This window comes from Hemiscyllium ocellatum, chromosome 9 (genome assembly GCF_020745735.1).
Source record: "Hemiscyllium ocellatum isolate sHemOce1 chromosome 9, sHemOce1.pat.X.cur, whole genome shotgun sequence".
Lineage (NCBI taxonomy): Eukaryota > Metazoa > Chordata > Chondrichthyes > Orectolobiformes > Hemiscylliidae > Hemiscyllium > Hemiscyllium ocellatum.
Genome location: NC_083409.1, coordinates 43,747,807 through 43,772,253, shown reverse-complemented (window position 1 = coordinate 43,772,253; position 24,447 = coordinate 43,747,807). Strand labels below are relative to the sequence as shown.

The 24,447-nt window shown below is 39.8% G+C and overlaps 1 protein-coding gene across 7 annotated transcripts in view; it reads right to left on the bottom strand.

The window, feature by feature from the left end:
• The window catches only part of nek7 (NIMA-related kinase 7), a 189,583-nt gene that overhangs the window by 89,165 nt on the left and 75,971 nt on the right, over window positions 1-24,447 (bottom strand). For 5 of the 7 annotated variants that reach the window (XM_060830196.1, XM_060830193.1, XM_060830198.1 and 2 more), the window contains 2 exons: window positions 22,360-22,486; window positions 20,033-20,122 (listed from right to left, as the gene is read on the bottom strand). In XM_060830196.1, the coding sequence (XP_060686179.1) occupies window positions 20,033-20,095 (63 nt within the window). In that variant the 5' untranslated portion in view covers window positions 20,096-20,122; window positions 22,360-22,486. The remainder of the gene's footprint in view (window positions 1-20,032; window positions 20,123-22,359; window positions 22,487-24,447) is intronic. The other 2 variants (XM_060830200.1, XM_060830199.1) reach the window with 1 other exon arrangement.

Below are 24,447 nucleotides of genomic sequence, written 5' to 3'. Positions count from 1 at the left end.
AACATTTTAAAAGTGGCAAGAAGCATTTGACACCTGCAAATTGGCAAACTGTTGACTTGGCTTAATGCAAAAACACCAACGAAGCAACATCCTGTAATAGTAGCAAGTCAAGGAAGAGAACTAAAAGTATTCACCATGTTTATCAAAAATATCACTACAAACACCATTTATAGGCTACTTGTATACAATTCGGGCTACTGAATCGTTTTTATGTCATTAGTTACATATACTTAAATTATTCATTGGCAGAAACAATTTTACTAAAATCAATCCCTCAAGTTATACGAGATTTTAAATTGCACACTTTCAAGTTATTTCAATCAAAAGTGTCAGTGGAGTACTATGTCATCACTTTCTCGACAGAATAATTTTGCTTGTACAAGGTTGGAGCCAACTTTTTTTTTAAAAAGTAATCAAAAAGAAATTCCAGAATGCAGGAGAAACAAAAACAGCAAGCAATTAGTTTACTTCAGAAATGATGTGAAAACCAAATATAATTCATGTGCCATGCTTAAACGTAAAGCCACACATCTTATTACTTATGAAAACCTCACAATCTTACAGCTGACATACAATATAATATCAGCTCAGCAGGAAGGGCACAGTAACCATAGCCAGGAACTATCAGATGCACAACTTAGTGAAAATATTATACTTCTTCCACAGAGGCCATTGAATTTCTTATTTTCCATTTCACTCTCGCAAGGCAGATCTTGCATTCAAACAGCATATTTCACAAGCTCAGGACATCCAAAATGTTTCATAGCTTAAAGAAAAAACAAAATCAGTCTCATTAATTTTTCATAATTTTACGTTTGAAGAACTGAAACAGGATAAATCCCATTATTCATACTCAAGTACAATCTTAAATGTTTGCATTCATTTTGTTCACACGAATGCAACTGTTAACATCGAGTGTCTTTTTGATCAATCAGATTGAAGAACAAGAAAGTAGATTTGCTTAAACCTTTTTTTTTCAAAAATCAACCTTTTGGTGGATGTTATTACATATCTCTGGAGCAGGTGAGCCTTGAAGACAAGTTTCCTGGCTGAGAAGAGGAGACTCTATTACTGCACCAGAACAACTTTAACATACATACATATACATATACACACACATATACATACATACATACATATATTCTGATAACTTGAAATAATTAGCAGTAAATCATCCACACTATTGCAAAACAATTATTGACATATCAAAGCATAGTTCCACATTCAGTCCATGAATTAAAAGCAAACTTACAAAATGTGTGTGTTATACATTCGCCTATTTTTGCAGGTTAGATAACCTTGAAAGAGCTGAAAAAGGGTTGGAAAGGGGGTTATCTTATGCCACAGCATTCTTCAAAGAATCAACAGTTAATCCTCCTTTTTTAAAAAACTTTAATAAAACACAATGGTCCAAATATTTCTGTCAAAATAACCGTGACACTAATTGTACTCAATTATTCTCCACACACAAATGGTGCAGCATACTTTGGCGAAGAACTGTTGCACAGTTAGGTGTGCATATACACAAGTTACAAGGTGCCCTACTGCTTACATACATCGAATGTCACACAGGTAAAACACACACACACACACTCAGGTGAAAGTAACATTTATAACATGATAACTGTTCATTTCTGATATGTGAAGTGGCTCGCACTTGAAATAAAGACTTACAAATGTGGAGACTCAATCCTTCATGTACTTGTCAAATTTAAAACTGTTTTGCTAAGGGGCATATTTTTAAGGAGAAAGAAGAAAGATTTTAAAAAGACATAGCTGCAAATTATTTTTACACAGACGGTGGTTTGCATGTGGAATGAACTTCCTGAGGAAGTGGAGGATGTAGGTACAATTACAACTTTTAAAAGACATTTGAATAAGTGCATGAATAGGCAAAGTTTGTAGGGGTATGGGTCAAGAGCAGGCAGGTGGGGATAGTTTAGTTTGGGATTATGTTCGGCATGGACGAGTTGAACCGAAAAGTCTGTTTCCCTGCTGTATAACTCTGATTCTATGACTCTAACACTTTTGCTTTCTTTTAACGTACTTTTTTTCCCCATTCAGTTTCATATTTGACACTGAATTCACTCATTCTAATGTGTACTTCATTCTCAAACTTTCCACTATTAGTCATTCAAGCCTAAATTTTGATTCGTGAAGAATATGCATAGTTGTTTGTCCCTCTGCACACCATGTTCTCAGATGGTCTGTTGAACTCACTGTGCCATTTTCAGCTCACACTTGAGGAATTTAGTGAACCGGGATGTTTAGCACTGAAGTATTCAGGAAAACTCAAACACTGTAGGCCATTACAGTTACTCCAAAATTTAATACAGTATAGTATTACAGCTGGAAAAATTCCACCCACTTCTGGTCATAAATGGCACAGACATGAAATGGAGTCTAAAACAGAATTAAGACTAACTGTTCATTGCCAAACAATCATACTGCCAATATATATGCACAAATGAAAATATTAAAAAATATAATTTTACAATGATGAAAAATGCCATGAAAAAAATGAACTGTCTTCTTGCAACCAAAGGCTATTTTATTATGAGGACAGCGAAAAGTTTCAGTGGCCTCCCACAAGTGAATTTACAAGCATGACACTGTATCCATGACCCAAATTCCCTTTTCATCAGGGGTCATGTGTAAAGCAGTAATGGAGCATGAAGGGATAACTGAGTACATGAATTATCATTTTAATTTTAAAGCAGTGAATTATTCTATTGGGAGCAGTTAAATTATGATTAACAGCCACATAATTTATAACCTTTCACACTTAGTAAATTAGAAGCAAGCTTCACCTCTGTTTAAAATGCTGGTTTCCAATACCATATGAATACATCAATGAAAACTTTCTCCCAATGGTGAGTTGTGTATTTATGGCAATGACTATTGGAAAATTGAATAGCAAGAGAATAGTTTAAAATAAGGTTAAAAGAGAAGAGAATTGTATAATAACTTTCAACGTCAATTAAGAATACTGCTTTCACAGATCAAACATCGCAATATTTTACTTGGTTGTGAGATGAAGTTTCTTGAGTCCATAAATACTCATTCTGAAGCTTTTGTATCATTGTTTATTAGGTCAAAGTGTCATAATCTATGTCCAGAAATTTCTCTCTCTCAATTTTCAACAAAAACAAGTCTGAAAATACTTGAATTTCTATTGAAACAGACCTCAGGAAAACTCTATTGCATTATTTTTGAATTTGTACTGGATGCATTTAACATACATTGTGGTTGCATTTATAAGAATTTTATTTTGAATGGAAGGACTCTACCTTGGATTTAAATTAATTATAAAAGAAATCTCATGAATTTAGGAAATAATTTCCCAATTTCACACTGGGGCCAGAGTGACAAAACTTTTGTGAATTCCTGAAACCGAAAGAGAAAATGCTGGAAAATCTCAGCAAGTCTGGCAGCATCTATAAGCTTTGACAAAGGGTCAGTTAGACTCGAAACGTCAGCTCTTTTCTCTCCTTACAGATGCTGCCAGACCTGCTAAGGTTTTCCAGCATTTTCTCTTTTGGTTTCAGATTCCAGCATCTGCAGTAATTTGCTTTTATTTTGTGAATTTCTAGATTTACAAGGACGTTGCCAGGGTTGAAGGATCTGAGCTACAGGGAGAGGCTGAACAGGCTGGGGCTGTTTTCCCTGGAGCGTGAGAGGCTGAAGGGTGACCTTATAGAGGTTTACAAAATTATGAGGGGCATGGATAGGGTAAATAGACAAAGTCTTTTCCCTGGAGTGAGGGAATCCCGAACTAGAGGGCATAGATTTAGGGTGAGAGGGGAAAGATATAAAAGAGACCTAAGGGGCAACTTTTTCACACAGAGGGTGGTATGTGTATGGAATGAGTAGCCAGAGGATGTGGTGAAGGCTGGTACAATTGCAACATTTAACAGGCATTTGGGTGGGTACATGAATAGGAAGGGTTTGGAGGGATATGGGACAGGTGCTGGCAGGTGGGACTAGATTGAGTTGGGAGATCTAGTCAGCATGGACGGGTTAGCCCGAAGGGTCTGTTTCCATGCTTTACATCTCTATGACTCTATGACTATGACTCTGTGCTGAAATCTTCATTCAGGACAAATTCCAAACACATACACGTGCTGTGTAAAATCAAATCTACTACCAAATCTTTGAAATGCAACTGATGGGGACAAACATATGAACAGAAGATTAGCAATTTCAACCACAACTTGAAACCTGCTTCAGTACTTACATATTTACTGAAAATTAAGAAATGTAAAAGTTCATTTTCAATGTTATTTTGCAACTGCATTGCTAAGGCAGGTACAGGCGAATCTTTGTATAACATTGCAGTTGAACTCCAAAACATCTACCTATTTTAAAATTACAGTAATTACCTCGACAGTTCTTTTTGAGTTATTTCTGCTAGCAAATCGTACAAACTCTAATACGCTCAAAGATCTTGAAATTCCCCACTTAATGGCAAGGTGACTACCCTGAAGTTTTCACATTTTCACACTATCAAAACCTACGATTGACAGCTGAGGAAAATCGTTAGAGACCCAACCCAAAAGACAAAGTGAATTGAAAATTCAAGGGAAAACCATTTTTATTTCCTCCAGAGATGGTACATTTTGCTGACAATAATTATTATAAAAATTGAAATGAATTCTGTTGCACATTGTTGATGACAAAATGTTTTGTTAGCACAATACCACAATATCAGTGAAACAAATATTTTGAAGCCTCATTCATTAATGAACTATTTCATGTTATCGCTACATGTTGTGAAGAATGCATAACAACATGACGTGTACCTTTTACTTCAAATAACATGGTTGTTTTTAGGACAAATCACAACATATTCCTTAACAGGATGGAAGAAGCAATAGTCCAGCATCGCTGGCCCCAGAGTGAAAATGGGCAATTATTGATTTTATTTTTAAAACTCAGAAACATTGCAAAAAACAAACTGGTAAAGTTGTTTTTCTGAGTCTGTGAACAAAAACTTACACAAAAAACATATGTCAGTTGTCCTCCATCTAGCCTTCTTAGACTTAATCAGCTTTTCAGACTTCATTTTAACCGTTTTTCCAGCCTCACCATGTACAAATTCTCACACAGCTACAAAAGCTTCTTTGATCTGTTGCAACTTGAGATGGTATTTTTTAAACAGTTAACCAAACTAGATTTGAAAGTTATGAATAATCTAATGAGTCCTGTTCTATTTTGAAGGAAAAACACTTAATATAATACATTGATTATTTCTGAAATCTGGACATGATGTGCGCAGAATTATTTCGGAAACCAAGGTAGAAATTGCTGAAACATACACATTGCAGAATTGAATCTAATGCGATGAAAGCTCTACTATTCAATTAAATTGTTCAGAATTCAACCAATGACTGCCTTGTCTCTAAGAATTGGTGTATACATGTATATTCTAATTATCCATAAATTCTGTCATTTGCAAACTCAAAGAAAGAAATAATTCAAAAATCCAGAAATAAAAGTTAGGTTGACTTGGACCTAATTCCAATCTCCAATTTGCATAGCCAAAGCATGAAAAAAGGTAAATATAATGTGGCATTGTTTTACTGCTTCGACTTAGCAGCGCTTAACGTGCACCAAGCAAACTCAAAATGGAACAATATATGTTGTTCAGCCTCAAAACAATTAACTATGCTACAAGCAAAGTCATTTCATTTGTTATACAATTAATGTTTCAAAACTTAATTAATTTTGCTCATATGCCAAAAAAATCAGTTTTCAGAATTTTATAAATTTATTTTCAAAATGAAATGCATTAACCTGCTTGAAATGTTTGATATCATTCTTAAATGAAATGTGTATTTAAATATCAATTACTGTTTGTGACCCACATTAAAATCGTACTTCTACGTATCAATTTCTCTATATGACATCTTATAATGATTGCAATTTTCTTTTTATATTTGGCCTATGAGTCCGCTGACACAATTCAAGGCTCGTGGGTCTGTTTTGCTGTCTCAAGTCCGCATGCCAACAGGATCTACAATGGCTTGTCAGCCAAGATCCGAAAGAAAATGCTGACCATTTGATTGAGGCTTGTCTTTATGTTTTGGGGTTTTGCTGCAGGCTGACTCAAGATGCTCATTCAAGATATGCCCTGGGTAAGACCATGCAATTGCCTTCAGTCAAATGGTGTTCCGCCAAGTTCAGTCCACCTGGCGAGCCAGACTAAGACATCAGCAGACCCTGCAACTCTCGTGCTTCATTTCTAATGATAAAGCCAGTTGTAATGCCTGTTTGAAGTCCAGTTAGACTTTAGCTAGTAGGCACATTTGCATGGTTACATCATTAATCCCATTTTGTTGAAACTTAAATACCTCAACAAAGACCAGCGTTCAGTCAGTAATTCACATTTTATTTACTCATGCGTAATACTTGACACTGGTCCAGCTTCATCAGAGTTAACAGAACCTCTAACACTCTGCTTATTTTTGTCAGACAGGGCTCCCTGATTAGACCAGATTAATCACTGCTATCAGGGAACTCATTCTATGAGGTCCATCTGCCTGACCTTGTTAAATTGCTACAACGACACTCCTCTACCAATGGTGGTGTTGTTGGGCTTTGTGCCTCTCAGGTACTCCTGCTGTATTGGAGAGCAACTTAACGCCATTTCTTTGCTGGTAAATTTTCAAATGAAATTCCAGTAGTACATAAAACCAAGAACTTTAGAATGGAGACTAAATTGCATTCATTCATTCTGCCTCAATTTTATTTTGTTCATTCACCTTTCGGTCCAAACTATCTACGGCAACCAGATATCCCAACCCAATCTCGTCCCACTTGTCAGCACCCGGCCCATATCCCTCCAAAACTTCCTATTCATATACCCATCCAAATGCCTCTTAAATGTTGCAATTGTACCAGCCACCACCACATTCTTTGGCAGCTCATTCCGTACCCGTACTACCCTCTGCATGAAAAAGTTGCCCCTTAGGTCTCTTTTATATCTTTCCCATCTCACCCTAAACCTATGCCCTCTAGTTCTGGACTCCCCGACCCAAGGGAAAAGATTTTGGCTATTTATCCTATCCATGCCTCTCATAATTTTGTAAACCTCCATAAGGTCACCCCTCAGCCTCCGACGCCCCAAGGAAAACAGCCCCAGCCTATTCAGCCTCTCCCTATAGCTCAAATCCTCCAACATCCTTGTAAATCTTTTCTGAACCCATTCAAGTTTCACAACATCTTTCTGATAGGAAGGAGACCAGAATTGCACGCAATATTGGACTAACCAATGTCCTGTACAGCCGCAACACGACCTCTGAACTCCTGTACTCAATACTCTGACCAATAAAGGAAAGCATACCAAATGCCTTCTTCACTATTCTGCGACTCCACTTTTAAGGAGCTACAAACCTGCACTCCAAGGTCTCCTTGTTCAGCAACACTTACCATTAAGTGTATAAGTCATGCTAAGATTTGCTTTCCCAAAATGCAGCACCTCGCATTTATCTGAATTAAACTCCATCTGCCACTTCTCAGCCCATTGGCCCATCTGGTCCAGATCCTGTTGTAATCTGAGGTAACCCTCTTCACTGTCCACTATACCTCCAATTTTGGTGTCATCAGCAAACTTACTAACTATAACTCTTATGCTCACATCCAAATCATTTATGTAAACGACTAAAAGTAGAGGACCTAGCACTGATCCTTGTAGCACTCCACTGGTCACAGGCCTCCAGTCTGTAAAACAACCCTCCACCACCACCCTCTGTCTTCTACCTTTGAGCCAATTCTGTATCCAAATGGCTTGTTCTCTCTGTATTCCATGAGATCTAACTTTGCTAATCATTCTCCCACTACTGAAGTCCATATAGATCACATCTACTGCTCTGCCTTCATCAATCTTGTTACTTCTTCAACCAACACTATCAAATTTCTGAGACATGATTTCCCACGCACAAAGCCATGTTGACTATCCCTAATCAGTCCTTCCAAATACATGTACATCCTGTCCCTCAGGATTCCCTCCAACAACTCGCCCACCACTGAGGTCAGGCTCACCGGTTTCCTGGCTTGTCTTTACCACCCTTCTTAAAAAGTGGCACCTTTTTAAGGTCTGCCAACCTCCAGTCTTCTGACACCTCACCTGTGACTATCGATGATACAAATATCTCGGCAAGAGGCCCAGCAATCACTTCTCTAGCTTCCCACAGAGTTCTCGGGTACACTTGATCAGGTCCTGGGGATTTATCCACCTTTAACTGTTTCAAGTCATCCAGCACTTCCTCCTCTGTAATCTGGACATTTTGCAAGATGTCACCATCTACTTCCCTACAGTCTATATCTTCCATATCCTTTTCCACAGTAAATACTAATGCAAAATATTCATTTAGTATCTCCCCCATTTTCTGTGGCTCCTCACAAAGGCTGCCTTGCTGATCTTTGACGGGCCCTATTCTCTCCCTGGTTACGCTTTTGTTCTTAATATATTTGTAAAAGCCCTTTGGATTCTCCTTAACTCTTTTTGCCAAAGCTATCTCATGTCCCCATTTTGCCCTCCAGATTTCCCTCTTAAGTATACTCCTATTTCCTTTATACTCTTCTAAGGATTCACTCGATCTATCCTGTCTATACCTTACATATGTTTCCTTCTTTTTCTTAACCAAACCCTCAAGTTCTTTAGTCATCCAGCATTCCCTATACCTACCAGCCTTCCCTTTCACCCTAACTAGAATAACGGTCTTTGCATGCTTGTTATCTCATTTCTGAAGGCTTCCCATTTTCCAGCCATCCCTTTACCAGCGAACGTCTGCCTCCAATCAGCTTTTGAAAGTTCTTGCCTAATACCGTCAAAATTGTCCTTTCTCCAATTTAGAACTTCAACTTTTAGATCTGGTCTATCCTTTTCCATCACTATTTTAAAACGAATAAAATTAAGGTCGCTCGCCCCAAAGTGCCCCCCCCACTGACAGCTCAGTCAGCTGCCCTGCCTTATTTCCCAAGAGCAGGTCAAGTTTCGCACCTTCTCCGGTAGGTACATCCACATACTGAATCAGAAAATTGTCTTGTACACACTTAACAAATTCCTTGAGGAAATATGAGGGAACCAGGAGAACGTCAATGACAACCCCTGCAGATTCCTGATCATTATTACTAAGAATTAACTTATCAATTAAACTTAAAAATAGGTATGATTTGAACTTATGTCTTAACATGTAGTTCAGAGGTCTGATCTGAAAAGGTCCAGTAGCATGTCTAAAAATAACCCAATTCTTTCCCACAGTCAAACCCTGCTACATACCATCTCTCCACATGTATAATGTACACTTGTATAAATAAATGATTACATTAAAATTCTTCAAGACTTTTAATACATAAAATATAACAAATAATAGTGGTGATACATTCCATTCCCATCCCATCCCATTCTAACTATTTTACATGCAAACTTGGAAGGTTTTACATCTACTCGCCCCACTGAGAAACCTTAGTTATTTTGGAATCCTGTTCACCCAATCTTAAAATGTTATTTATTGTCAAAATAGATTTAAGAGTAGCAAGTGACAGATGACTCTGGGACAGATGTGCACAGAGCCTGGACAAACAGAGGATGATAAGAAGGGCATTTTGAAACAGTGATATTACAGGAAGTCAAAGGCCAGTGAGTAACTGCTCTCAGGGAGCATATATCAGTAGTTGGCAATTATAAAATTATACTTTAAATCATAAAGCTCTAGACAATTACTAAAATTAGGGATATATAAGCTAACTAAAAAACTGGTGTGGTAGAAGAACGGTTTCAATTTGAGGCGTCCTGACACCAGTACTTCAAACAGTTTATACCCGACTGCACTAGGATCAAGGTTCCAGTGAGCTACATAACTAGGGAAATGGAGCGGATTTGGGAAGATGTAGTAAATCAAACAGGAGGGGCAAAACAAGACAGAAAGATACTAGGACAGTAAATACACTAAGCCAAGGGATCAACCCTGGTTCAATGGAGAGTGCAGGAGTGCATGCCAAGAGCAGCACCAGGCATACCTGAAGGTAAGGTGTCAACCTGGTGGAGCCACCAAACAGGACCCATTGTATGCCAAATAACATAAGCTGCATGTAGCAGAGCTAAGCCATCCCACAACCAGAGCAGATCTAAGCTCTGCAAATCTGCCACATCCAGTCATGAATGGTGGTGGATGATTACATAATTCACTGGAGAAGAGGCTCCAAAAATATCCTCATCCTCAACGATGGAAGAGTCCAGCACATCAGTGCAAAAGATAAGGCTGAAGCATTCGCAGCAATCTTCAGCCAGAAGTGCCAAATGGATGATCCATCTCGAACTCCTCCAGTGGTCCCCAGCATTACAGATACCAGTTTTCAGCCGATTTGATTCACTTTACGTGATTCCAAGAAACAATTGGAGACACTGGATTCTACAAAAGCTATGGACCCTGACAACACTCTAGCAATAGTACTGATGACTTGTACTCCAGAACTTGTTGCTTCCCCTAGCCAAGCTGTTTCAAAACAGTTACAACACTGGCATCTACTTGACAAAGTGGAAAATTACTCAAGTATGTCTGTACGTAAGAAGCAGGACAAATCCAACCCAACCAACTACCATCCCATCAGTCTACTCTCTATTAGCATACGTCAGGTATAGACGGCATAGATCGAGTCAATCCTGAGAAGAGTATAAAAGGAGTAGGAATATACTTAAGAAAGAAATCAGGAGGGCAAAAAGGGGACAAGAGATAGCTTTGGCAAAAAGAGTTAAGGAAAATCTAAAGGGTTTTTACAAATTCATTAAGGACAAAAGGCAACTAGGAAGAGAATAGGGCCCCTCGAAGATCAGCAAGGCAGCCTTTGTGGAGCCACAGGAGATACTATGTGAGTACTTTGCATCAGTGTTTACTGTGGAAAAGGATATGGAAGATATAGAATATAGAGAAATAGACGATGACATCTTTAAAAAATGAGGAGAAGGTGCTGGATGTCTTGAAATGCATAAAAGTGGACAAATCCCCAGGATCTGATCAGGTGTACCCTAGAACCCTACAGAAGTGATTGCTGGGCCGCTTGCTGAGATATTTCAATCATCGATAGTCACAGGTGAGGTGCCGGAAGACTGGAGGTTGGCTAATGTGGTGCCACTGTTTAAGAAGGGTGGTAGGGACAAGCCAGGGAGCTATAGACCAGTGAGCCTGACATTGGTGGTGGGCAAGGAGGGAATCCTGACGGACAGGATGTATGTGTATTTGGAAAGGCAAGGACTGATTAGGGATAGTCAACATGGCTTTGTGCATGGGAAATCATGTCTCACAAAGTTGATTGAGTTTTTTGAAAACGTAACAAAGAGGATTGATGACAGCAGAGCAGTAGATGTGATCCATTTGAACTTCAGTTAGGCGGCCAACAAGGTTCCCCATGGGAGACTGGTTAGCAAGTTTCGATCTTATGGAATACAAGAGAACTAGCCATTTGGATACAGAAGACAGAGGGTGGTGGTGGTGGAGGGTTGTTTTTCAGACTGGAGGCCTGTGACCAGTGGAGTGCTACAAGGATCAGTACTGGGTACACTACTTTTCACCATTTGTATGAAAGATTTGGATGTGAGCATAAGAGGTATGGTTAGTAAGTTGCAGATGACAACAAAATTGGAAGTGTAGTGGACGGCAAAGAAGGTTACCTCAGATTACATGGGATCTTGATTATATAGACCAATGGGCTGAGGAGTTGCAGATGGAGTTTAATTTAGATAAATGAGAGGTGCTGTATTTTGGAAATGCAACTCAGAGCAGGACTAATACACTTCATAGTAAGGTCCTGAGAAGTGCTGCTGAACAAAGGGAACTTGGAGTATAGGCTCATAGCTCCTTGAAAGTGGAGTTGCAGTATATAGGATAATGAAGAATGTTTTGGTATACTTTCCTTCATTGGTCAGTGTATTGACTACAGGAGTTGGGAGGTCATGTTGCGGCTGTGCAGGACATTAGTTAGGCCACTGTTGGAGTATTGCACGCAATTCTGGCCTTCTTCCTATCAGAATGATGTTGTGAAACTTGAAAGGTTCAGAAAAGATTTACAAGGGTATTGCTAGGGTTGGAGGATTCGAGATATAGGGAGAGGCTGAATAGGTTGGGGCTGTTTTCTTGGAGCATCGGAGGCTGAGGGGTGACCTTAAAGAGGTGTATAAAATCATGAGGGGTACGGATAGGATAAATGGACAAAGTCTCTTCCCTGGAGTGGGAGAGTCCAGAACAAGGGGGCATAGGTTTAGGGTGAGATGGGAAAGGTATTAAAGAGACCTAAGGGACAACCTTTTCACACAGAAGGTGATACTTGTGTGGAATGAGCTGCCAGAGGAAGTGGTGGAGGCTAATACAAATGCAACATTTAAAAGGCATCTGGATGGGTATATGAATAGGAAGGATTTGGAGGATATGGGCAGGGTGCTGGCAGGTGGGTTGGGTTAGGATATCTGGTCGGCATGTACAAGTTGGACTGAAGGGTCTGTTTCCATGCTGTATGCCTCTATGACTCTATCAAGCAGCATCTGCTCAATGACGTCCAGTTTGAGTTCCGCCAAGGCCACTCAGCTCCTGACCTCATTACAGCTTTGGTTCAAACATTGACAAAAGAACTGAATTCCAGAGGTGAGGTGACAGTGACAGCCCTTTACATCAAGGTGAGAGCGACAGCCCTTTACATCAAGATTGCATTTAACCGAGTGCAACATCAAAGAGCCCTAGCAAAACTGGAATTAATGGGTATCGGGGACAATCTCTCATTGGTTAGAGTCATATCTGACACATAGAAAGATGGTAGTGATTGTTGGAGGTCGGACGTCTCAGCTTTAGGACATCTCTGCAAGTGTTCCTCAGGGGTAGTGTCCTCAGCCCAACCATCTTCAGCTGCATCATCAATGAGCTTCTCACCATTATAAGGTGGGAAGTGGGAATGTTCGCCGATGTTCAGCATAATTTGTAACTCCTCAAACACTGAAGCAGTCTGCGTCCAAATGAATCATCGAATCCCTACAGTGTGGAAACAGGCCCTTCGGCCCAAGTCCACACCGACCCTCTGAAGAATAACCCAACCAGACCAATTCCCCTACCCTATTATCCTATATTTACCCCTGGCTCATGCAGCTAACCTACACATCCCTGAACACTATGAGCAATTTAGCAAGGCCAATTCACCTGACCTGCACATCTTTGAACTGTGGGAGGAAACCGGAGCACCCGGAGGAAGCCCACGCAGACACGGGGAAAATGTGCAAACTCCACACAGACAGTCACCCGAGGCTGAATCCCTGATGCTGTGAGGCAACAGTGAGAATCACTGAGCCACTGTGCCGCCCTAAAGAAAGAGCTACAATGCACTGGCCGGGAATGCAACAACAGCTGGACAATACCCAGGATTGGGCTGACAAATGGCAAGTAACATTCATGCTACCCAAATACTGAAGAATACATGACATTTAGGAAGGACAAGCTAGGAAGACGAAGAGGGGTGGTTCTGGTTAATAATTTTTTAAATGTATTCACAGGATGAGAGCATCGCCGGCTATGCCAGTATTTAATGCCCATCCCAGAGGGTAGTTAAGAGTCAACCATATTGCTGTGGGTCTGCAGTCACATGTAAGAGTAGTTAAAGACGGCAATTCCCTTTCTTTAAAGACATCAGTGAACAAGCTCACCTTTCCAACAAATGGCAATGGACTCGTGGTCATCATTAGTCTCTTAATTCAAGATTTTTATTGAATTCAATTTCCACCATCTGCCATGGCAGGATCCAAACGTGGGTATCCAGAACATTACCTATTCTCTGGATTAACAGCCCAGTAATGGTACCACAAGGCCATCACCTCCCTTTACAAATACACTAAAGGGAAATCCCTTAAGTTAAATAAATCAGGGTGTTGAAGGGGTTTGGGTTGAGATAAGAAACGACAAAGGCAAGATGTGACTTGAGAGTGGTATATAGGCCCCTAACTATAATCCCATTGTATAACGGAAAATAAAGGAAGAAATAATGGGTGCTTGTCAGAAAAGGTTGGTGAAGATTATGGAGAATTTTAGTCTAGAATCAGATTGGAAAACATCAGATGCACAAAAGTAGCCACAGTTGAGGAGTTCATGGAATATTTTAGATGGTTTTAGGAACAACATGTTCTGGGTCAACCAAATAACAGATGATAATAGACTTGGTACTGCACATTATGATGGATTAATGACTTTGTAGTGTGGAAACCTAAGTAGCAGCGACCATAACATGACTGAATTTTATATCCATTTGAGGGACAGAAAAGTGGATTCTACACAAGTATTTTAAACTTAAATAAGGGCAATTATGAGGGAATGAAAGCATAGCTAGCTGAAGTGACCTGGAAAATTAGGTTAAGAAATAAATCAATAAGTGATGCAATGCAGACAAGGGACACAGTACAGTTCAAGGAGAAATAAAAATTATGAGGTTGGACTCACCATCCATGGTTAACAAGTTAATGGGAGCATCAAACTTAAAGAAAACACCAATAATTACACATAGATGGAGGGCAACTGAGAAGCCTGGACACAATATAAAACAGCGGAGAATGACAAAATTAATAAGGAGAGATAAATTATTATAAGGAGAGATAAAAATACAAGAGAAAGCTATCTATATATACAAAAGCATACATTGAAGAGTTTCGACAATATTCTTTTCAGAAAATAATTATCAGAATGCACCTTGAACCTGTAGAAAATAAGTCTGGGAATTCAAAATGGAAAATAAGGAGATAGCAGATAAATTGAACAGGCATTTTGTACCCTCAATTGTGAAGGTTAATGCAAAGAACATCCTAAAAAAAGCCATAAGTCAAGAAATGGAAGGGAGGAAGGACCTCAGGAAAATAATAATAATGAGTAAAATGGCACTGAGCAAATTACAGGAGATTCAGGTGAACGAGTTGCAGAAGGAGTCAAGTGGCTTACTCCTGTTCCTGATTCATAAATGTTTCCCAGACTCAAGAGTAAATAAATACTTACCTCAAACATTTCACCATCTACATTAAAATGAATTATTTGACCATCCAAAACGAAAGAGCATTTGTTCTCGGTACTTAATTTTAACAGATGGCACAAACCTTGATTTTCCAGAACCTGCACTTTTGCTGCAAGTGTGAATAAGCAAATTGCACACTTTGCATAATCCTCTAATTTCACAACTTGTCAGCACTAAGATTCCTTCTCATTCTGTCTGATGCTTGCAGAGTAAGTCAATCCGACACATCGATGAGTAGTTTGCCCCCAGTATTTAAAATCAATACTCTGTTCTAAGAATGTTTTTCTCCTGTGGATTAAAACCTGAAGAACTTGTATTTTCCACCCAGCTGACAATATATGTTGCTTATTGCTTGCAGTTGTGCCAACTACATCAATAAATACTGGTACTTGGATTGCAATTAATGCACATTGACCAGCACTTTGTAAAAGAAATGGAGAGATCAGGAGATCAACATCTGAATGTATGCAGTTTTTAATATGCAAATTGGTAAACATTTGTTGCCAGGAATAGACAGGCCAAGAATTGCAAATTATAAATTTAAGGACTATTAGGGCCACCATGCCCTTAAGGTCATGAAATAGCATCTCGCAATTAACCACCCCAGGCCTTGCACAAAGTTTCACATTAATCGCCCATTAAACTCCATTACATCTAGTATAGACCAGTGAGCCTGATCTCGGTGGTGGGCAAGTTGTTGGAGGGAATCCTGAGGAACAAGATGTACATGTATTTGGAAAGGCAAGGACTGATTCAGGATAGTCAACATGGTTTTGTGCATGGGAAATCATGTCTCACAAACTTGATTGAGTTTTTTTGATGAAGTAATAAAGAAGACTGATGAGGGTAGAGCAGTAGATATGATCTATATGGACTTCAGTAAGACATTCGACAAGGTTCCCCATGGGAGACTGAATAGCAAGATTAGATCTCATGGAATACAGGGAGAATTAGCCATTTGGATACAGAACTGGCTCAAAGGTCGAAGACAGAGGCTGGTGGTGGAGGGTTGTTTTTCAGACTGGAGGCCTGTGACCAGTGGAGTGCCACAAGGATCAGTGCTGGGCCCTCTACTTTTTGCCATTTACATAAATGATTTGGATGCGACCATAAGAGGTACAGTTAGTAAGTTTGTAGATGATACCAAAATTGGAGGTGTAGTGGACAGTGATGAGGGTTACCTCAGATTACAACAGGATCTGAACCAGATGGGCTAATGGGCTAAGAACTGGCAGATGGAGTTTAATTCAGATAAATGCGAGGTGCTGCATTTTGGGAAAGCAAATCTTAGCAGGACTTATACACTTAATGGTAAGGTCCTAGGGAGTGTTGCTGAACAAAGGGATCGTGGAGTGCGGGTTCATAGCTCCTTGAAAGTGAAGTCGCAGGTAGATAGAATAGTGAAGAAGGCGTTTGATATGCTTTCCTTTATTGGTCAGAGTATTGAGTACAGAAGTTCGGAGGTCATGTTGCTGCTGTACAGGACATTGGTTAGGCCACTGTTGGAATATTGTGTGCAATTCTGGTCTCCTTCCTATCGGAAAGATGTTGTGAAACTTGAAAGGGTTCAGAAAAGATTTACAAGGATGTCGCCAGGGTTGGAGGATCTGAGCTACAGGGAGAGGCTGAACAGGCTGGGGCTGTTTTCCCTGGAGCGTCAGAGGCTGAGGGGTGACCTTATAGAGGTTTACAAAATTATGAGAGGCATGTATAGGATAAATAGACAATGTCTTTTCCCTGGGGTCGGAGAGTCCAGAACTAGAGGGCATAGTTTAGGGCGAGATGGGAAAGATATAAAAGACACCTAAAGGGCAATTTTTTAAGCAGAGGGTGGTACGTGTATTGAAAGAGCTGCCAGAGGATGTGGTGGAGGCTGGTACAATTGCAGCATTTAAGAGGCATTTGGATGGGTATATGAATAGGAAGGGTTTGGAGGGATTTGGGCCAGGTGTTGGCAGGTGGGACTAGATTGGGTTGGGATATCTGGTGGGCATGGATGGGTTGGACCGAAGGGTCTGTTTCCATGATGTATATCTCTATGACTCTAAGTAGCCTTTTAACTAGCTGATAATTGTCAATGGCTGCCAGTTAATTTCTCTTGCCTAGAAAGTCAACTCGCATAAAATTCCCAGATTTTACACTTTTATTCTTAGTTCACCTTTGTTCCTTTTTCCCCTCCCTAGTTCAATTTTCTTTCCCTCTATTTCTGCTTGGTACTCAGTTGGCACTAAATTCACACACACTGATTCACAATCACTGTTCACTTCCTCTACATTTATCTTCATACTTAAATCTCATTGGTCCCATTTAGCTTACTTGTCCACAAACATTTGTTCCATTGTTCACACAAGTCCAAGATGCCATGTTGTTTTACTGCAGCACTGAACCACAGAATAATGGTGTTATCAAATCGCACTTCTGATATCTGGGTAAACACACACAAACAAGTCTAATGAATGTCATGCTGGGAGATGCCCATCTCCAACACAATCTGTGTCGGTGTGAATTCTCACATGGCTTTAAAGTATAATTCATCAGTGCACCATCAGTGCTCACAAGATGGCTCTCCCCCCACCACCTTGTTCCTGATTTGCTGTTCAATTACATCAAATATGCCCATTTTTACACTTGTGCCAGGCAGCTAGGTGCTTTCAACTGTCAGTGAACTTGCTGCAGACATTCCCTCACAATCGCGAGAACACCACCTGCTATCTGTTGCCAAGTACTAGAACGCATACAATTTCCTTCATTTCTTTCAAATATTAGTCATAAATTTGCTGCATTATCATTCTATTAATTCCTTTCTAACTCTAACTTGCAATCAGTAAAAATTGAGTTAATGGAGACATAGAAGAATTGTACTGATTCTGTTTTGTTGATATGGATGAAAATTTTTAAAAATTAAATAGTCTGTGGCTTTATCTTGCTTTATTTCTGTGCACATGAGGGGACTGGGGAAGAAAAACAGAGATTGGCTATGATTCAATTTTTCCTTGCTTTGCATAAACATTTAACTTACATTCTGAATCTTCAAGTGTGCTAGGCTGACTAAATCAAGTTCTTACTTAATTTATTTGAAGTTCAGTAGTTCAGTTCACATTTGTTCATACAGAGGATACTTTCTTTTTCCAATACTTTAAAAGGACTACTGTCGCCTTCTATGGAATTTCATTGGTAAATAAACTTTAATTCTTCTGGACATCCCCAGGTAATGTCCAAGCATATGTTCATTAGCACACATCCAGTAACATGCCCTGTGGCAACATACATGATTTATATTGACAATTCCAAACAATATGCAGTATAGTGTATTGATTCACTGTAATGCAAGATGTGTGAGATTTAACATATAAGTACATAAATAGAATTCATAGTTTGTTTAGTGAACTAGAGCAAGTGGGTGTTGATCTATTCCTCAGAAGGGTTTAATTAATAACTTGTAAGAATTTCTGTTATCGTGGTAAATTATTTTAAAACACAGCATATCAGAGAGAGGGAGATTGATAGATCGAACCAAGAGAAAGGGGTTTTGTTTTCATTGGGATGAGTTGTAAGAGCAACCGATTGTGCATTATGATTCAATTAGTAGGATTCAGAAATTTGTTTAGTTTAGGGGAAACACCCACAGCTTAAAGGAACATTTTGATTTTTGGTTTGGTGGAAGCTGGATATATGAAACACTTGCTCCAGGAAAAGGGACATAGGTTACAATTATGGAAGGAATATCATTTGAAAATTCCAGACCAGAAGTGTTTGATTAAAACGCTGATGGAGTCATTTGATGCATTGCAGAAATTCCCTTCCAGACCCATGACTACCTCCATTTCAAAGGACAAGGACTGCACTTACATGGAACCACCACTACTTGCACATTCCCCTCCAATCTACTCACCATCCTGACTTGTACATGTTTTATCATCCCATCGGTGCAAAATCTTGCAATTCCTTCCCTAACGACATTGTGGATCTATCTACAGTATATCAACTTCAGCAGTTCAAGGAGACAACTTATCACCATCTTCACAGGTACAACTAGGGACAGGTAATAAATGCTGGCCAATTAGTGATGCCCACACAGCATGAATATATTTTAAAAACTGTATTGTAAAAATTCTTCTCTCTAGTAGAGAATCAAGCAGATTCTCATACATTCAATCACTAAGAATGAGGGCTAACAATAACTGAGCAATGCACTAGAGTTAATTAACGTCAAGAGAATAAAGATCCTGAAAACCGTTTTACCAGACTAATAAAACAATTTTAAAAAAGTTTCAACTACCACAGATTAAAACAAATTTACAGGTAAATTACATGTTAAAGTGTCAGAATTAGTATGTACTTGTAATTACACTAATTCCATACTGGAGTCAACTCCGTCAAAACTTCACAGAAGGTAAGCATTGCTTTTTATTCATTCCTGGACACAATTTATGCATCACCATTCTGCCCCAATCATTTTTGTTGATGGTGTTTCATCACAAGGTCAAACTCAAGAACCATCTAGGAAATGTGCAATGTTGTTTTGATGAAAATGCACTTGCAATGATTCAGTATAGTCTTGTCAAAAATTATAAAGCAATAAGCCAACTATGTTTGTAATAACATGCTACGGTCAATTCAGGCTTGGGTCAATGATAGCTCTTCCCTTGGTGAGAAAGGTCACAGTCTCAAGTTCCTTTTCACAGTCTTGCGCTGTTCCTTCTGTGCAATTTTATGGGACAGCAGCATTGTTTTCAAGTGCCATTTTCCAAATAGGACAAAGCTGACGACCCATCAGCTGACGCAGGAAAGCACAGAGGTTCCACATCACTATTAAAAATTAAGCAGGAGAGTTCTACCAGCTATCCTTGCCAATATTTCTCCCATAACCAACATAATTCAACAATACCTTATTTGGTAACTACTATCCAGTGTCCTGAAATCAAACATAGTTTATAAACTAAGTTGTTTTTTTAAAAAAAAACAAATGCCAAAGATAGTTATTTTAAAAAAGTAGTACCTGTGATGGAAATGCAGAAACTGCAACATGACCACCAAATTGTTGTGAAGGTTGCTCATCCATAACGTAACAGAAAGAGGATCCTTTTACCTAAGATATTAAAGGGAGCAAGTTTAATATAATATTAATGTCTAACATAACATCATTACCATGTCGATTATCCTTCAGTAAATTCATTACATTTACATTTACATCACAACATTTGGAATAAAACAGCTCTCTCCTAAAATTATGATTCAATTCCAGTTTTGTACCTTCATGACTGAATAAAAGTGATCCAGTTGTGTACTGGAACAAGCTCACAGCACTGTTTCTGCCTCCGTTTTTATGGGAAGCATGGTGGCTCAGTGGTTAGCACTGCTGCCTCACAGCGCCAGGGACCCAGGCCCAATTCCAGCCACGAGTGACTGTCTGTGTGGAGTTTGCACATTCTCCCCATGGGTTTCCTCCAGGAATTCTGGTTTCGTCCCACAATACATAGATGTGCAGGTTAGGTGAATTGGCCATGTTAAACTGCCCACAGTGTTTAGGGGTGTGTAGGTTCGTTGCATTAAGTAAAAACAATGACTGCAGATGCTGGAAACCAGATTCTGGAGTAGAGTGGTGGTGGAAAAGCACAGCAGCATCCAAGAAGCAGGAAAATCGACGTTTTGGGCAAAAGCCCTTCATCAGGAATACAGGCAGAGTGCCTGAAAGGTGGAGAGATAAATGAGAGGAGGATGGGGGTGAGGGTGGGAAGAAAGTAGCATACAGTACAATAGGTGAATGGGGGTGGGGATGAAGGTGATAGATCAGGAGGGTGGGGGAAGGTAGCAAAGAGTACAATGGGTGGATGGGGGTGGGATGAAGGTGATAGGTCAGAGAGAAGGATGGAGTGGATAGGTGGAAAAGAAGATAGGCTGGTAGGACAGATCACAGGGACAGTGCTGAGCTGGAAGTTTGGAACTGGGGTGAGGTGGGTAAAGAGGAAATGAGGTAACTAGTGAAGTCCGCATTGATGCCCTGAGGTTGAAGTGTTCCGAGGCAGAAAATGAGGCGTTCTTCCTCCAGACGTCGGGTGGTGAGGGAGCGCCGGTGAAGGAGGCCCACATTGTGACGTTCAGCTGAATGACAAATCTAAGTACATACTCCTAGATTTTTCAGTGCCATATTGATGTACCACCTTGAAGGTACAATTTTACAGATGCAATTCTAAACTTTTTAAATAACACCTTAACATAATAGCAAACTTGAATTTCACAAAAAATCTAAAGCAATAAATTGATAATTTAAATAAATGTGTAATGAAAGAAAATGGCCATTAATAAGTGTCAAGTAGCAGTACTAACAAATAAAATCCCCATTTTTGGCTAATAATAATAATGAGCTGAAGCGCAATAGTCTCGGATCCTAATTCCATGGAGGGGGGATCAGATAAAGGCTGAGCTAACAAGTTGAATTTAACTAACACTAATTTAGGCTGACTCTAAAGGCATGCATTCAAGAGTTGATCTTGGTGGAATTCATTCAGAAGTGGGGTTCTGAAGCAGGCTACCTTTCAACCTCGATTCCCTGCCTGTTTTATGGACAGGTGAAGGAAACATGGATCTACGACTGGCTCACTTTCAGGGTCCACACAAACACACCATCTCTGTCAATCATTCATTTGTTCACTCCCTAACTCATGCATTCCTTCACATAAACAAGATTACACTCTGTCTTGCACATAACCACACACATGACCATGTATGGGTTGAGGGTGAGGATGGATAAGGGAGAGAAAAGAAGAGAAAACAATGAGAATGAAAAATTCAAGTTAGGCAGGGAAAGGTGTGAGGCAACTATGTATGAGATCTGTTCAATTGTTACTCAGGATTTATACTACACAACTGTCTTCTATTTCCTGAGTAACTACTTTATTAAAATTTTCATTGGAATCCTCTGAAGTCTCTGATTTAAATTGAGGAATTGTGGAGAGATTAGAGAAATTGTCCAGTGGAATCTTCAGTTTCCTAAGCAATTCCTTTGGAATCTGCTACTGTGCAGAACTCCAATCCATGCTAGCAGAAGGTCTGCCTAGGCAGTGGAAATTTCAGGCCAATATCACTGTGCAATTCAACTTTTGAGAATGGACATATTCTGATAAATTTGCACTCCACTCCTTCCAATGCCAACATCAGAAGGTAGTTTCAAAAATGCTTTGTAGAAAAAAAAACTATTTTTTCCCCCCAATCAGTTTAAATTGCAATAACTTGTATATTCATTCCTTTTGGCAGTGTTACAAACACTCTGTTGGATGATACTATATTATCGAAAGATGGCCAACAACTAGAGCTATGAATGCTTACCTCTTCTGGATAGTGTACTAAATAACTTGAAAGACAATGAAGATCCACTACTGTTGATATTCTCTCAGTTGTCACCTCTGCAGATCTGTCTCTTTACATGACGTCTTGATAGAAGACCATCATTCTGCTGTAAACATTGAGATGATAATACAGCTTTCAATTCAGTCATTAGCTCTGCCCAAATTTTTAAAAAACTTTTAAAAAACTGTGAATAATTAATGTACTTCAGTTCAAAATCTAGTTCTGCAGCACTTGATTTTTCAGCACGAGAGATACTACCCACCCCCATGTAGTTTTCATGAAATCGTGACAACAATTATGATGCTTTATTTTGCACCAGTGTCTTTAGCCACTATTACCAACCAGTGGCTGATGGGTGATGGACTTGTACACTTAGTAAATGACTCATAACTCTAATGTGCAACTAACAACTGGTTCAACACATATCCAGTGAAAGACATAGCATGATGAAGAATGTGACAGAGTAGACTACTGAAGGGTAGTAAAGAATGCTTCCTCTATGTCAACCACTCCACAAGTACTTGCAGAACATGTGAACCAAAACCAGCAATCAGCCAAGGATGATGCAACAAATACATCTCTTTTTTGACTGAGCCACCCAACAATCCCAAGTCTTGTTACTGACCATTGCAGCAAAACGGATACTTCAATACTAAATGCTTACATAGCACAAACATTGCAAATGAAAGTTATCAATTTGCCCATACAATACTACATATGAAATAAAAGATAACTACCTTTGTACATTCTTTGAGACTGTCTGGACTCTCCAATCCCAATGGCTGTAACACGGATAGAGGTAAGCAGCTGACTTGCAATGAGGGAGACTAAAGGTAGCCTTGCAGGACAAACTCACACATCTTAGCACAGAAATGTGATACTGTCCCAACCTTTGAGCCATGAGGCCCTGGTTCAAATTCTAGGAGGTGTGTCATAACATATCTGAATTGGTCGACTGAAAACGTAGAAAGTCTACATAAAAATGTGGGTGGCAGTAGCCTGGACTGCCACCCACAACAAGGGAACTGACAGTGTGGGAGGGCAAATGCTGCCCACCTGGAGAGGGAACACCAACTTCACGGTCACTGTTGCCAGTGCCATTCAATCTTAGCTGTATACTGGAGCTAAGACTGCTCTAACATGCAGAGCGTTAATATCCCAGCTAGGACAGCCCCGATCTGAACCTGCATGACACGGATTTCAACTTGCAAAAGAGCAGTTTACACTTGCATTGCAACAAGCTGATCTTGTATAACATCAGTGACAGTTACCACAACAGCATTCGAACATTAAATGGTTTCTGCCTGTACAATAGCAGAAGCAGAGGCACTGGTCCTCATGGATTGCCAACAGAGTGTTCTTCTGGAATAGCAACTACTTCATTCGTGATGATTAGCTGCAACTTCTACACAAAGCCCTGTGCCAAGTTGTTGCTGGTCTCCTCCTTGGGAGAGATCAGATTTTCAGGCAGACAAATCAAAAATCGCAATGAACTGGTTTCTCTTGGTCCTTTTAAGGTCCTCTTAAATCCTCTTTTACGTATCTCACAGCTGGCAGTTATTAACTTGGTCCTTGGCCTAGTAATCTTCATGGCTGGTATCTCACTAGTATAATTTCATCAGCTGGTCATAGCCTTCAATGATGGGGCTGAAGGCTGGGGTGAACCTGCATCAGCTATTTCTGCGACCTCACCTGTTGTTAATGCTCTTAGCCCTCAAACTATACAGTTTCAGCAGTGCCACTGGGAGCAACTGCCATTGCTGGGAGCCACACAGCTGAGTAAATGTGAGTCACCTTCCCAACTAAAGAATGCTGTCAAGGGTCTCAAGGGATCAACCACCTGGTGCTGATGATGCTTAGTGAGAACAGAGGACACTTCATTGTCGGAACTACCAGTGTGGAGCATGGAAAGGGACCGTGCAATTTACAGCATGGAACAGAGGACCCATTGACCACTACTAATACATGAGCAGTTGTGGGGAGAAGCACCAAATTGGCCACTTACACAATATAATTCTCCTATCCCCCACTTTCTCTGCCCCTGGTAAAATGGTATGGAAATAGAAA